General features: G+C 28.7%; 1 protein-coding gene across 1 annotated transcript; it reads left to right on the forward strand.

Annotated features, from left to right (window-relative positions):
• The first annotated feature begins 5,811 nt into the window (after window positions 1-5,811).
• Window positions 5,812-8,487, forward strand: LOC110618488. Its single transcript, XM_021761625.2, has 5 exons — window positions 5,812-5,932; window positions 6,494-6,791; window positions 6,915-7,126; window positions 7,720-7,984; window positions 8,082-8,487. The coding sequence occupies exons 1-5, from the start codon at window positions 5,856-5,858 to the stop codon at window positions 8,376-8,378; spliced, it is 1,149 nt and encodes a 382-aa protein (XP_021617317.2). The 5' UTR covers window positions 5,812-5,855; the 3' UTR covers window positions 8,379-8,487.
• The last annotated feature ends 5,477 nt before the right edge of the window (window positions 8,488-13,964 follow it).

The following is a 13,964-nucleotide window of genomic DNA, read 5'->3' on the forward strand; positions in this document are numbered from 1 at the left end:
TTATTAAAATTAGAGATATTTATATAAAAATAATTTTTTATTAATTTAATTAGTTCAAAGAGAGATAAAATATTTAAATATTAAACTTCTATTTATTTTTAAAAAATAATTTGTATCTCATCAAAAATATTTTTGACAAAATATTTTTTTGAAAAATATTTATATCAAAATAATTTATTTTTTATTTTTTATTTTTTAATTTTTAATTTAAAAAATAAAACATATTAACGAATTTATATATGAAAGTTTTAAAAAAAATTTAAAATTTAGAAAATAATTTCCTCTTTTCAAGAAAAAAAAATATTTTCTTTAAAATGATTATTTTTTTACCACTAAAATATTTTCCCTTAATTTTAAATACTTTTAAACCTTCAATAATAGGTCTATATTTAATAAAATAATTGTAATTTTTTATGTTTAGAATATGAATTATTCTTGAAGACACAACATACAAAAAAATACTTTGTAAGTTTTTATTAATAAAATTTGAAAAATTATAAATATTTCAAAATAAAAAAGAATTTGGTCATAATGAATAACTTTTGAGATTCTGAATTGTCCTTTCAACTTTCGCTCAACTTGTCGGATCTAACTTTCCCCAGAAACATCAGCCTCCATATGAGCAAGATCCCCTACAATACTTCAGGGTTTAAATCTTAATTCAAATAGACGCTACATCTTTTGTCTATATACAATCAATCATCCAAATGAAAGTTTTTCTTGCATACTCAGCCTAATTTAAGTTGAAACACAATTCCTTTGGATTTCTTGATTGGGTTAGATAGTCCATACAAAAGCTATTGGCTTGAACCTCCATAGCTATTTTACCATGATTCTATAAACTAGAGAGAAAGGGATCTCACTTATTGATGTTCATGGAATTATGCAATAGGCCTATAGCACGCATCCCCTAAATTCCTATTGAATTATTAACCAAATGATTAATTTATAAAATATGAATAATAAGGTAGTTAGTATCTAATAATCTGTGGGTCTCAAATACTAAAACCGCAATAAGACTCACGATAGAAAGGCTAAGCCTGACTCCTGCGACAGCTCAAAGCATTGATTCATTCTCAGGAAATCGATTCAAGACTCATACCAACGAGTCTGACTGGATAGGATTTGAGCCCAATATGAAAAGACCCAGTTCGGTCGATCAGTTAAGCCCACGAAGCAGCAGTTTCCACACATTTGGGATCATACTAAGGAAGACGCCGAGAGGAATTCAATAGTCGTCTAACAGTAGAGGGAAGGATGTACGGTCCTGCATAATAACAATACAAGATACTATAACAGAGCGGTGGTTATACATCATAAAACAATAAAGGGAAAAGAAATAAAAGGATACGCAAAGAAAATAGAAATCAAGTTTACACACACTCTAATCCGACTCTCTTTTGGATATTAAATCATCCGTACCCAATGATAATATTTTAATACTCAAGTCAGTTTGAATGTCTTAAATAACTTTAAAAAATAATAAAAGAATGCTTTTAAAGAGTGACTGAATTATGTGTCTTTGATATTGATTTATTTCTATTTATATAGTGAAAGAATATGAGGTTAGTTGTCTACTTTCTATAAAATCCATGATTTACTGACTTGTAGATTCGGCATTTTTTAGGGATATTCTTGATTTGGTATCGACTGGATATATTCTCACAGTGATTAAGGTTCATCGCTTAGTCAGTAATGATCAGACGAGTCAAGCTAAATCCACTCTTATACGTAGGTCAAAGAATAACCCAATAATGACAAGGCTCATAAAACTCAGACTAAATCAAAGTCAGGTCATCCATACCGTGGTTGAATAATAGTTGGTTAAAAATTAAATTCTCAGAATAAAGGGATGAGCTAAATCAGTAAATCAAGAATGTTAGTAGGATAATCAAATAATGTTTTTGTAAAATAATAGCATAGGATTTAGAGGAATCCAAAACCATGAGTTCATTTGCACGTAGCATTAATTTACCTTTTAAAGACCTATAATATATATATATATATATTGGTTGATCATATTTATGTGAGAAATAATATTGTGTAATTACTCTGCTTATTTACGTATAATACTAATCTAAATATTAATTTAAAAATGTCATAAAAAATTAATATATATATATCATTGAATCGGTTTTTAAACATAATTTGTTATATTTTTGTTTTCTAAATGTTGTTAGAGCCCAAGGTCTACATATAAGGTTTATAGGCTTTTGGATTCAATAGTATAAAATATTAGATAATTAGTGACGCTCAAAAATAGGAAGTTTTAGAGAATTAATAACAGCATTGATGGCATATAAATAGGACAAAGGTGTTAATCAAAGATTAATGTCGATAAAGTAAATCTTATTACGAAGGTGTTAATCAAAGATTAATGTCGTGGCGTTGAAAAATCATTATAGTCAGATTGGTTGCAATCCTCAGCCAATACACATAATTGAGCAGTGTGCTTACACCCTCATCAAGACCCGCCTTCAGCTGCTCTTCGTAGACCATGATGTTATTCTCCGTACAGATCTGGTTATTTTTAAGAAAATAAAAGAAAGTATCCCCATTCATTTCCTTAACAGATGACAGTCATAAATAAAAGAAGAGAAAGGAGGGTTCTTATACAGTGGCATAGTCGATAAAATTTTAAATATACCTCCAAAAATAAAGCAACCATCGTAACCAAAGTTAGGCAAAACGACGCAAACAGTAAAGACTAGCCAAATCGTGCCACGTGTCCCAAATTGAAAAGTTGAATAGTCACCTTTTAACATGAAGAATTGATGATCAACTGGGAGACCTCTGATACTAAATAACAATCCCCCAAAATAAGTCATGAGCTGTCATCACAAAATAGGTTCACGTGACAATAATATGATAAATGAGTAACGCAGTCTCGCTCGAGAAAAGATACACTGGACACCTTAACACCCGGTTCGTCATCAAGACTTGCTCTCCTCTGGATATGACGAGTCTCAGTATAAAGTTACTATTATCAAGTACAATCTAGCGTATCTCCATTACGTCTGAAATCGCAAAATCACCGATCTATTAGCTGGCGATATCCCTTATTGATCAGCCGGTCACATCATAGTCGGATTATTTAGAAATGTTATATTTATCTCCATTTTCTTACAGTATAAAATGAGAAGAATCACAGAAATAAAGGTAGGTTATTCTCTTATACTAAATCTCTGAACAATTTATTATGTTCACTCCATTCTCTAATATGCTGACTTGAACGTCAAAGTGACTGCCGTAGACACTCATTATCTCACGTTCTCTTTTTATAGGTCTAATCAATCACAGTACAACTCAATTTTTCGACTACATCACTTCTTCTATCACTAATTATTAATAAAATTACTATAAAGAATATTTATTATTAATATTTTTATTTTGTAAATAATAAATTATATTGCTCGTCTCTGATGGTGTAGTTAAGACTTAGAAAAGGAAGAAATTACTGCAAACTTAGATTAAATGAAATTTCGTCAATATTAAGTGAGATGACAAAACTAAATTACACAATGATTAATTATTTTAATATATTTATTAATACAACTTTAAAATAAAAAATGTACATTCAAAAATAAAAATTAAAAAAGTTGAAAATTAACCAATGGATGCATATAGCTGGTAATTTTAAAGAGGAAAATAGAGAAATTACTAACAAAATATTAGTTTGATATTTTTAAAAAAATAAAAAATCAATAAAAAAATTACCCGTGATAATTTTTTTTTAAACAAAATTACCAATGATAATCTATATTAATAAATTTATTAAAATTTTTATAAAATATCGACAAACTACTCATTGGAAGAATCGTGACCATTTTATTGAATGCAATATCTATTAATGAAATCATTGTTGGTAATCCGTGCTAATTCGTTAGGTTGAAGCTTTCTTCCGACAAAATTAACGATAAAATATAAGGATTTTTCGATGAAATTTAGTGTTGGTAAATTTGTCTGACACCTTACAATTTTGTTGGTATATTTTTAGTAATGAGCAATTTGACGACGCCTTATCCAGCGTCGCAATATTATCAGTATATTTAATTATCAAATGAAATTTTAATAATTATTAATAAAAGAATTTTCGTTAATATTTTTTTACTTGTAAGAATATTATAAATTTTATGTCTCCTTTAAAATAATTTAGCCGGCTTTACAATTTAGGAAAATTTTTTTATTTTGGCTATAAAAAATTTATAAATTATGAACTCTTCGATAAATATGTTTAAAAGATAGATGATAATTCTAAAAATTTTATTGGTAATTATGTTTATGTATGATAAAAAAAATTGTGAAAATTTTTTTGCTTTTTTTATATATTTTTTTATACCAATCAGATTTTAGGAATTATTTGTACCATATTTCTAGTTATAATCTGTATATTGGTAAGAAAATTATTTGAGTTTATACCGTTTTTTTATTCTTTTTTAATTTAAAAATATAAAAAATAAGAATGGTGTGATTTTTTTACTATTGTTAGATTTAACTCTCATAGAGTGAATTAATAGCTTTTTTATTATAATATAATCAAATTTGATTAGATACTAAGTATAAAATAAGTAAATGGAAAAGCAAAGACTAAAGTAAAGGGGAACAAAGAATTTTAGGAAATATTATTTTATTTGTCTTTCTAGTCTTGGACACAAGAAAAGGAATTTTCCACATTTCTTTCTTGTGTCAAAATCAAAATAAAATAATAATAAATTCTTGATCCCATTTTTTAATACTATTTTTAATTTCTATTTTTTTTCTCGATTTATCGTCACTTCCTTTTTAATTTTATATATAATGAATTCAATTTATTACGTTACATATAAAAAATTTTTTAAATAAATTGAACTTTTTCGACGAACTTCTAAAAAATTTTCAACTTTGATGAGATACTAAATAAATACTATTCCATGGTTGATAATATTTTTTTTTTAAAAATAAAAATTGAAAATTAAAAAAATAAAACTTGAAATATCTCAAATTTATTCGGATGCACTTACTATCATGCTAAACTTATGAGTATAGTGAATAATGTTATCGAGACTTAATGTAAAATAAAATAAAATAAAATTTTAAAAATTATTATTTTATATTATAAATTTATGCAGTGATAATCATTTTGTGAAAATATGTTAAGTTAATAAAAGAAATATATAAATATATTTTTATAAATTGATGTAATAAAGTTATATTAAATTAACAATATTATTATTAATTAAAAAAAATGTTTTATTCTATTGTGCTTTCAAAAAAAAAAATGTTTTATTCTATTGTTTACATAAATATGTTATTATCTTTATTTTTTAAGTGTTTATATCTTTTTAGATATACATAAATTTTATAAATTTTTAAAATATAAAAATATTATGAATTATAATTTTTAAAAAATTACAAAATTTATTTTTATATGTTCTTTTAAATTATTATTATTATTCTATTAATATAAAATATTGCATATTGCCTACTCTTTTGACCAACCTTCAACTACTTCCGGTATATATTTACTTTGTTAAACAGTCTTCTTCCATCAATTTAGGGCGTTGGATTCGTTGGCCTTAATGTCGATGCTTGCTGTTGGCCAATTGATAGTTAAGATAAATTATGGCGGCGTCTTGAATTGTATCAAAATTAATATATATATTTTTTTATATTTTTTAAATTGAAAGTCTGTGTATTAAAATAATACTTTTTTATAATTTAATAAAATTAAAATATAAAAGCAAATTATTTATTTTTAAAAATTATGAAATATAAATTTTAAGTTAAATATAATTTAAAAGTTAAAAAAGAGGGAAAATAAAAACTAACGGTTGAATTTTAAAATTAGAGAGAATTGATATAACTGTAAGAGGTAAATGTTATCATCCTACTCGGTAATAAAACTATCATTAGCTGCCTTCGACGCAACTGTCCCTTCGTCAGTTTCTGTCAGGTTCTCTCTCTCTCTCTCTCTCGCTCTATCCTCCATTTTTCTTATTTTCTTTGCTTCACTTTGCCGGTTTTTAAGCATACTTTACTGTATTTTTCTGGCCCAAAATTTGAAGTTTCTTGATATTTAGCCTGGCAAACATGGATTACGAACTGGGTTTTACTTTTCTACATGGAAATAGCACTTGATTTTTTGAATTATATATCAAAAAATTGAATTCCAGAAGTTAGTTTCTTGACCTAGTTATCCGCAAATGGATGCCAATATTGATTCCCTTATCACTTCTCCTTTTAATTTTTTAAAGATCTAGAATGACGTATTGGTGAATTAAACACAACCCTTTTCGCTTTTTGACTATTTTGTTTGGAATATTCAGAAAGTTTGTTTATTTCTCATAAGTTTATGAAGATGATTTTTCTTAATTTTTTATGGTAATCTAAGTGTTTGACTAAAGTTCTAAACAAATTTTATCTCGTTATTTTATTGCATTGTGAGTAATATTTGCAGTAATCAACTTGCTCTGATTGTTATTGTCAAGTAATGTGAGAAATTCCCCAACTCTAGGACTACTTTTGAAGAACAGTCTCAATTCTTTGTAGAGATGTTCAGGGAAGTTACTGTGGTTTTGTTGATTGCGTTGCTTGCGTGGGCATATCAGTCTGCCTACCCTCCGCCTCCCAAGCCTTGCGGCAGCCTAGGTGGGCCTCCCATCACAGCACCTAGAATAAAATTGAGGGATGGAAGACATTTGGCTTATAAGGAGCATGGTGTACCAAGAGAAACTGCCAAATACAAGGTCATATTTGTTCATGGCTTTTCTGGAACCAAAGATGATACTGGGAGTTTAACAAACCTTCCTCTGGTACTTCAACCCTCTATGTTAGATTGATATTAGTAATAAATCTAAAAATTTCATCTGTCAAGAGGTCTTCATAGTTAAAGAAAATTTTCATTATTTTCTTTCCGTTTTAATTTTCAATTTCAGGAAGTAATTGAGGAGCTACGCGTGTATTTTGTGTCCTTTGACCGGCCAGGTTATGGAGAAAGTGATCCAGATCCAAAGCGAACTCCAAAGAGTCTGGCTTCTGATATAGAGGAGCTTGCTGATCATTTAGGATTGGGATTAAAATTTTTTGTAATTGGGTCTTCCATGGGAGGCCAGGTGGTTTGGGGCTGCCTGAAGTACATTCCTCATAGGTATGATTTTCATTCCCCTAACTTGACAGTGTGATCAATTTTCCACCTCAGGGATCTCTTGCCTTCTCTTGTTTGGAATTTGAGATATATTAAAATAGAACAGTTTATGTTATTCTATTAAAGTTTAGCATAGTGCTATGAAATTGAACTAGCTTCTTTCTTTTATGTTGAGATTCTGTTTTTCTTTTTTCTTTGTTTGAACTTCATAAACAATAATAAAAAAAAAGTGTTCATATTATTAGACTCAAATCTTTCTCATTTCATTCAGCATGAAAATTTAATTGTTTTCTGTCAGTTTTGATGGAAATTGTTGATCTCTGCATTTTTTATCTGTTTTCATTTGAAGTTACTCCATCCATCCCACAAAGATAAGCTTGCTTTCCTTTTTCATCAATTATTAGTTGCTATAATATTTAGTAATAAAGCAACATAAGTGGAGGGTATATTAGCAAAGGCAATATAAAATTTATTGCTATTATTGACTATATTTTCTTAATTCATGTGAAAAAACAACTATGATTACCTTTGTGGACAGATGGAGTATTTGTCTTCTTTTTCTATTTGTTCAAGTTGGGAGTTTTGTGTGCATATAGGCTAGCAGGAGCAACATTGATTGCTCCTGTTGTCAACTACTGGTGGCCTCGCTTCCCTGCCAACTTGTCTAAAGAGGCCTACTACCTACAGTTACCACAAGACCAGTGGACACTACGTGTTGCTCACTATACTCCATGTCTGACCTATTGGTGGAACACACAGAAATTGTTCCCTGCATCAGCTGTTGTTGCCAGAAAGCCTGAGGTTTTCTCTCGACAAGATCTGGAACTTTTCTCCACAATTTCTGCTAGTCGAACACCCAAGGTACTTATTTTTTCTATGTACTATTACAAGTCATTAGTGACATGCTTCACAACTCAGAGTATTTAGCTATAACATATTCCCATCACATTTTTTTCAGCAAAAGGTGATTCAACAAGGGGAATTTGAATCCCTACATCGTGACATAATGGTTGGATTTGGGAAATGGGAATTTGATCCCATGGATCTTGAAAATCCTTTTCCTAACAACGAAGGCTCAGTTCATCTATGGCAAGGAGATGAAGACAGGATGGTCCCAGTTATGTTACAGCGTTATGTTGTCCAAAAACTACCATGGATTCACTACCATGAGTTGCCTGGTGCTGGGCACTTGTTTTCCTATGTTCCTGGGATGAGTGAAACTATTTTGAAGGCTCTTTTGCTTGGCAGAAAGTAGCTTTATTCTTGATTTCTAATATTCTTGTATCTTTATTTATGTTGTACAAGATATCATTCTGCAACTTTTGTGGGATTTCACACTAATTATAATCAAATTATCATACAAATATTCTGTCTTTTTTTTTTTTGGAGAATTGTGGCTTCTAGCTGAGTTTTGCATCTCCAGATTTCTGCACTAGCATAGAGTTTAACCTGTATATCTGGAGAAGCTGAGAACTACTGAAGTACAATTCATTACCACATAGGTGTTAACAACTGAAATGTCTCTGGTTTTACTTGAGATTCACACCTTGCTAAATGTGCATACTTGTTTCAGACAGAATCAGAGGCAGGATTGCAAGAATTATACTCTGTCTGTTGATCTCACAGTTATTGCGAAGCTTTCTGGGCAATAATTGAAGTAAACAGAAGAATCTTCTTTTGTAGAAGTGGTTCCAAATTAAAGGTAGATTATAAGTTCCTCTTACTCTTGGATAATACACATTTTTTTCATATGATATTTTGGTACCTGAAATTTTGTGAAGTAAAAATTTGTCACTGATTATAAACTATATATATAATATGGTTAATTACAAGATGATCTCTAATATGAGAGATTATTTAGTACATTTTTAGTGCATTAGAAAATAATGTTCCTTGTACTTGCATTTGGTTGACTGAAGGAGTATTGCTCTAGATATATCTTATAATTTCCTTCAAGTATTTGAAATTAACCTTTGACATTTTTTAAATTTAATTGCACCTTAATTCTTTAACTTCTATATTAGAAAGCACTTCTCTCAGATTTTACACTTTTCTCACTGATGTATTTTTTTTATTGAGGATTTGTGGATGATTCGAGTTTGATTATGACCAAATATTTGAATATCCTTTTAACTGTAACTGTACAATGAATTTTTTGGTTCACTTGAAGCTGTGCTCATTTGAGGATTTTGCAACATGAACATAAAAAAAAGGCTCATTTTCATCCTGAAGTTTCTATGCACAACTCCTATTCCTGCTTCCAGGGCTTCAGCATCAAAAGGGGAACACCTTTCCAAGGTTTCAGGGAGATGACAGGCTACGAAGTTTCCCCTGCACATAAAAAGTTATTTTTAACCTTTTTTTCCCCTCAATATACTGCTAATGCCTGGAGATATACAAACTAGGAAATAATTGATCTAAAATGAAAATAATATTGGACGATAAAAGAACTCCTGGCTATTATCCTGCAAGGCTGTTTTGCATGGAAAGTAAAATCCTGAGCATTTTTCTGTTAAAATCAAATTGAATCGGTATAATTAATTCAAAATTTCAACTAAATCAGTACGATTCAGTTAATGATTTTAAATATTTTAAGTTATTCGATTTGGATAAGTTTTAACTAAAAATTGGAAAAAAAAAATGCAATTTGTGGGTACCGAATCCGAAAAAAAAAATTCTACTATTTCCTACAATTATGAACTGTAGGTATAGTGAATATAGTTGAATTCACAAGGAATAGATTAACCACTGTATTTTTGTTTTATGCGGGCAGTCGTGGGAGAAACGACTTGCCTTTTGTTCTATCTGTCGTTCCATTGGTTTGATGATCTGTTTAAGAATCGACCTTTTAACGATCTAATAACCAACCTTGTGACTAAATAACCCGTCTTGCTTGACTGACCTGTTTAGCGCACAACTTGACGTCTTGCAACCGATCACTTGGTCACTGTCTGACGTCTTGAACTTACACCCTTACGTTCAAATGTCCGACCTATTGACGTGATGACCTGTTGAGCTCTGATGTCCGACCTGTTGATTATACGTCTTAAAAACCTACTTATCACCTGTCAAGCGTCCGACTATACTACTTCTTGCCTTCCTTTAAATCAAAACAAATTAAACTGTAAACATAAAAAGGGGTTTTGATCGAGAAGATCTAAAAAGTAAACTAATAAATAATGAATAATTAAAAGAAATTAAACAGAGTAAGAAAACATCTAGTTTACATGGTCTAACAACCTAATTTTTCCTTAGATAAAAGACTGAAAAGGATTATCCCTTAATAATCAAATAAACCACGTGACCAGCTCAATAAGATTTCAATTTGATAATAGCATTAAAATCTAGAAAGACCTGACTCCGACCAAGAAGCTCATTCAGTACGACGGTAAAACTATAATACATTATTCCACAATAAAAATATTGTTTATCACAAATATCAAATTCATAAATAATTACATATTTAATGAATCTGAATGACGGTATACTATTGTTCAATTGAACAATTGACCAAACTGCATCAATTAAACAAATAATAATCTAAAGAAATAACATAGAAACCAGAAATGAGAAGAAAAGATTAAACTCGATTAATCTCACAACCCTGCGAATTACACCTTGAAAATTTCTCTACCTAAATAAAAGGGTTTAGTTAGTGGAGCTCAGGACAAAACTCTCAAATTCTTAAATTCTGAAAACTCCGATTTAACTCTGAATACCCATTATAGAGAAGCTAACCCTCTTTAGAGGGGAAAACCTAAACTAAAGAGGAAGAAAATAAAATACCCCTTTAAAAAGGGAATTGACAATCCCTAAAATTCTGATCTTTTTGAAATCATCCCTTTTCAAATTGGTTTTCTTCAATCATGTTCGAAAATCATGTAATATTTCATAAATCACGTCTACGGTCTTGTATACGAGATCTGCCCTACGAGAGGTCTGCCTAGATGTGCTGAGATCGACCTTGTAAGAGACCTGCCCGGTAATAGGTCGGCTCTATGAGAAATCTGCCCAAAAGAGGTTGGCTTTCCGAAATCTATTCGCAATTCCATCTCTGTTTTTTGCCTAATTCTCCCAATTAAGAGTTTTTCTTCCTAAAGAGTACAAAATATGTTAATATTGCAAAAAGGAAGAAAATACCAATAATTGAGCATGATCAACTCCAATTTCATAAGAAAATATGTGCATTAAATAGGCAGAATATACATCCTATCAAATTTCTCCACACTTAGTTCATGCTTGCCCTCAAGTATGAAAAATATGCAAAAATTTATGCCCCACATACAACTCTTTAGCTCGGCCTTCCCTGTTTGAAATACCCCCTACAGAACCCAAAACTCAAGTATCAAAGATACACAAAGTATAGCCTCCACATTTAAGCACATAATTAAAATTTTTAAGTGATTAAGTCAACCCAAATCAAATTAAATACCAAAACCAATAAGGCTATGAAGTACAAAACACTTCATATTTTATTTTCGGTTAAGTAAACCATTCCAGCTCAAAAATTTTCTTTATATTATATGTAGTTAAGCACTTTTTCTTACTTGAGGTGTCAATTGTTTCGACGCAAGCAAATTGGTGATACCGTCCCCGGCTACTTATGTCACAATCTTCAAGCCTACTAACTCTACTATTTATCCATTACGGATAAAGGGAAAGATGAAATGATACATCTATCACTTAACACTTTATTTTAAACACAATATTATCACACAATTATTATGGCTGGAGTTCTAACACATACTTAATTGAGTTGAAAATCAAAATTAAGAGCAAATAAATTTTTTAAAAAATATCCATTACAGAGAAGCTAAACCTCTTTAAAAGGAAAAATTTAAACTAAAGTGAAAGAAAATGAAATATACTTTTAAAAGGAGAATTGAAAATCCCTAAAATTCTAGTCTTTCTGAAATTATCCCTTTTCATATTGGTTTTATTCAATTATGCTCGAAAATCCTGTGATATTTCATGAATCTTGTCTACGGTCTTGTGTACGAGGTCCAAAGGTCTGCCTTGGTCTGCTGAGGTCGGTCTTGTAAAAGGCATAAAGTTGCCTCGTACATCTCAAAAACATAATTTGCCAAACATAATCAGGAAATGAATAACAGATATGCAATAGAATCTGCGAGCATTAACAATTGTGCATTTGGTAACGCTCTATAACATTTGATTTTTATTTTCTCAAAATTAAAATAATTTTTTAATTTTTATTATTTATTTTTAAAAATTATTTTTTTAAAATTATATTTTACATAAAAGTAAGTTTACCTTTATTACATAAAAATAAATAACAAAATATCTTTTTCAAATATGATATAAATAATTTATAAATGATTGCATATAAAAATAAATATTAAATTATTTTTATAAAATATTAATATTATAATAAAAATTATTATTTAGTCATATAATATAGGAACTCATTAATTAATCTATTAATTTTTAAAATATATTAAAATATATTTGAGATTTTAAAGAATTTATTGGTTAATCTCTCCATTAATTTTAATCATTAATAATTATAAAAATAAAAAATTATTATTTAGTTCCTATAATATATGAAAACTTACTAATTAATCACTTAATTTTAAAAAATATATTAAAATATTCTAAAAATTTTAAAAAATATATTAATTAATTTTTTCATTAATTTTAGATATTAAATATTAATGTAAAATGCTCTCAATATAAAATAATTAATTAGTAAACATATTTATAAAATTGAGGACTAATTAATGAATTTTTTCTTATCTTAGAAGCCAAATAGTAATTTTTTTTTGTAAATACTCTTAATATGGATGGAATAATTAATAGATATTTTTACAAAACTGAGAGATTAACTAATTAATTCTTTCATATTACAAAAACTAAATAGTAAAATATTTAAAAATTAAAATTAATAAAAAATTTATTAAAACCTCAAACACTTTTTTAATATATTTTTTAAAATTAAGAATCTAATTAATAAATTTTTTCATAGTACAATTATTAAATAGTAAATTTTTCTTACAATAATAAAATAAAAATATATTTTATAAATTAATTGAATGAAAATATATTTTTAAAAAATGAATTATGATTGATGAAGGTAAAATTTTTTACAATCGTTAATAATTATCAGATAAAAATTGTAAAGAAATATAATAATTTAATAGAATTTATAAAAAAAAAAAAAAAAAAAACAATATTTGTGGTCTTCAATTTTTGACTTTTTAATTTAGAAAACACTTTCTAACAAATAATAAAAATAAAAACGAAATATTAACAACTAAACAAATTTTTTATTTTTTTATTAAATAAAAAACCACAATCTTAAGTTACGAGTTATTCAAACTCTGCTTAGAACCTAGGCAACATTATAACTCAAACCGAAAAGACTCGCAGAGGACCGCAGGGCATTATATGCTTTGTTGAACATGTCAACCGAAGGATTGGAGCAATAGCAGAAGCAGAAGCAGACCACATGCTCATGGACATGTAAATTGGACACTAAGCCAATATGGATCATATACACTGGTTCAGGACCCAAGTATTAGCCAATGTCTGCAACTTTTGTGGGTTTTATCTTTGTGCTGCTAAAAGAAAATTTTGAAAGTAAAGTGAGAGTCCAAAGAAGCATAGCTAAGTTTCTCAATACTCACAAATCCATCAGTCTGATTATTCAGTAGGTATAGGCAGGATTACCACAAGCTGGAATCTCAAAGATGAAATAAGCAGCACTTCCCAGGAGCTTTAGAAAAGTGAATTTAACTGGTTAAATTGTTGAATCTTGTAAAGGTCCAGGAGCAACAAGGAGCCCACGAACAACATATAACTTGCAGAACATTTACAGTAACAA

The sequence above is a fragment of the Manihot esculenta genome, chromosome 7 (genome assembly GCF_001659605.2).
Source record: "Manihot esculenta cultivar AM560-2 chromosome 7, M.esculenta_v8, whole genome shotgun sequence".
NCBI classification, from domain to species: domain Eukaryota; kingdom Viridiplantae; phylum Streptophyta; class Magnoliopsida; order Malpighiales; family Euphorbiaceae; genus Manihot; species Manihot esculenta.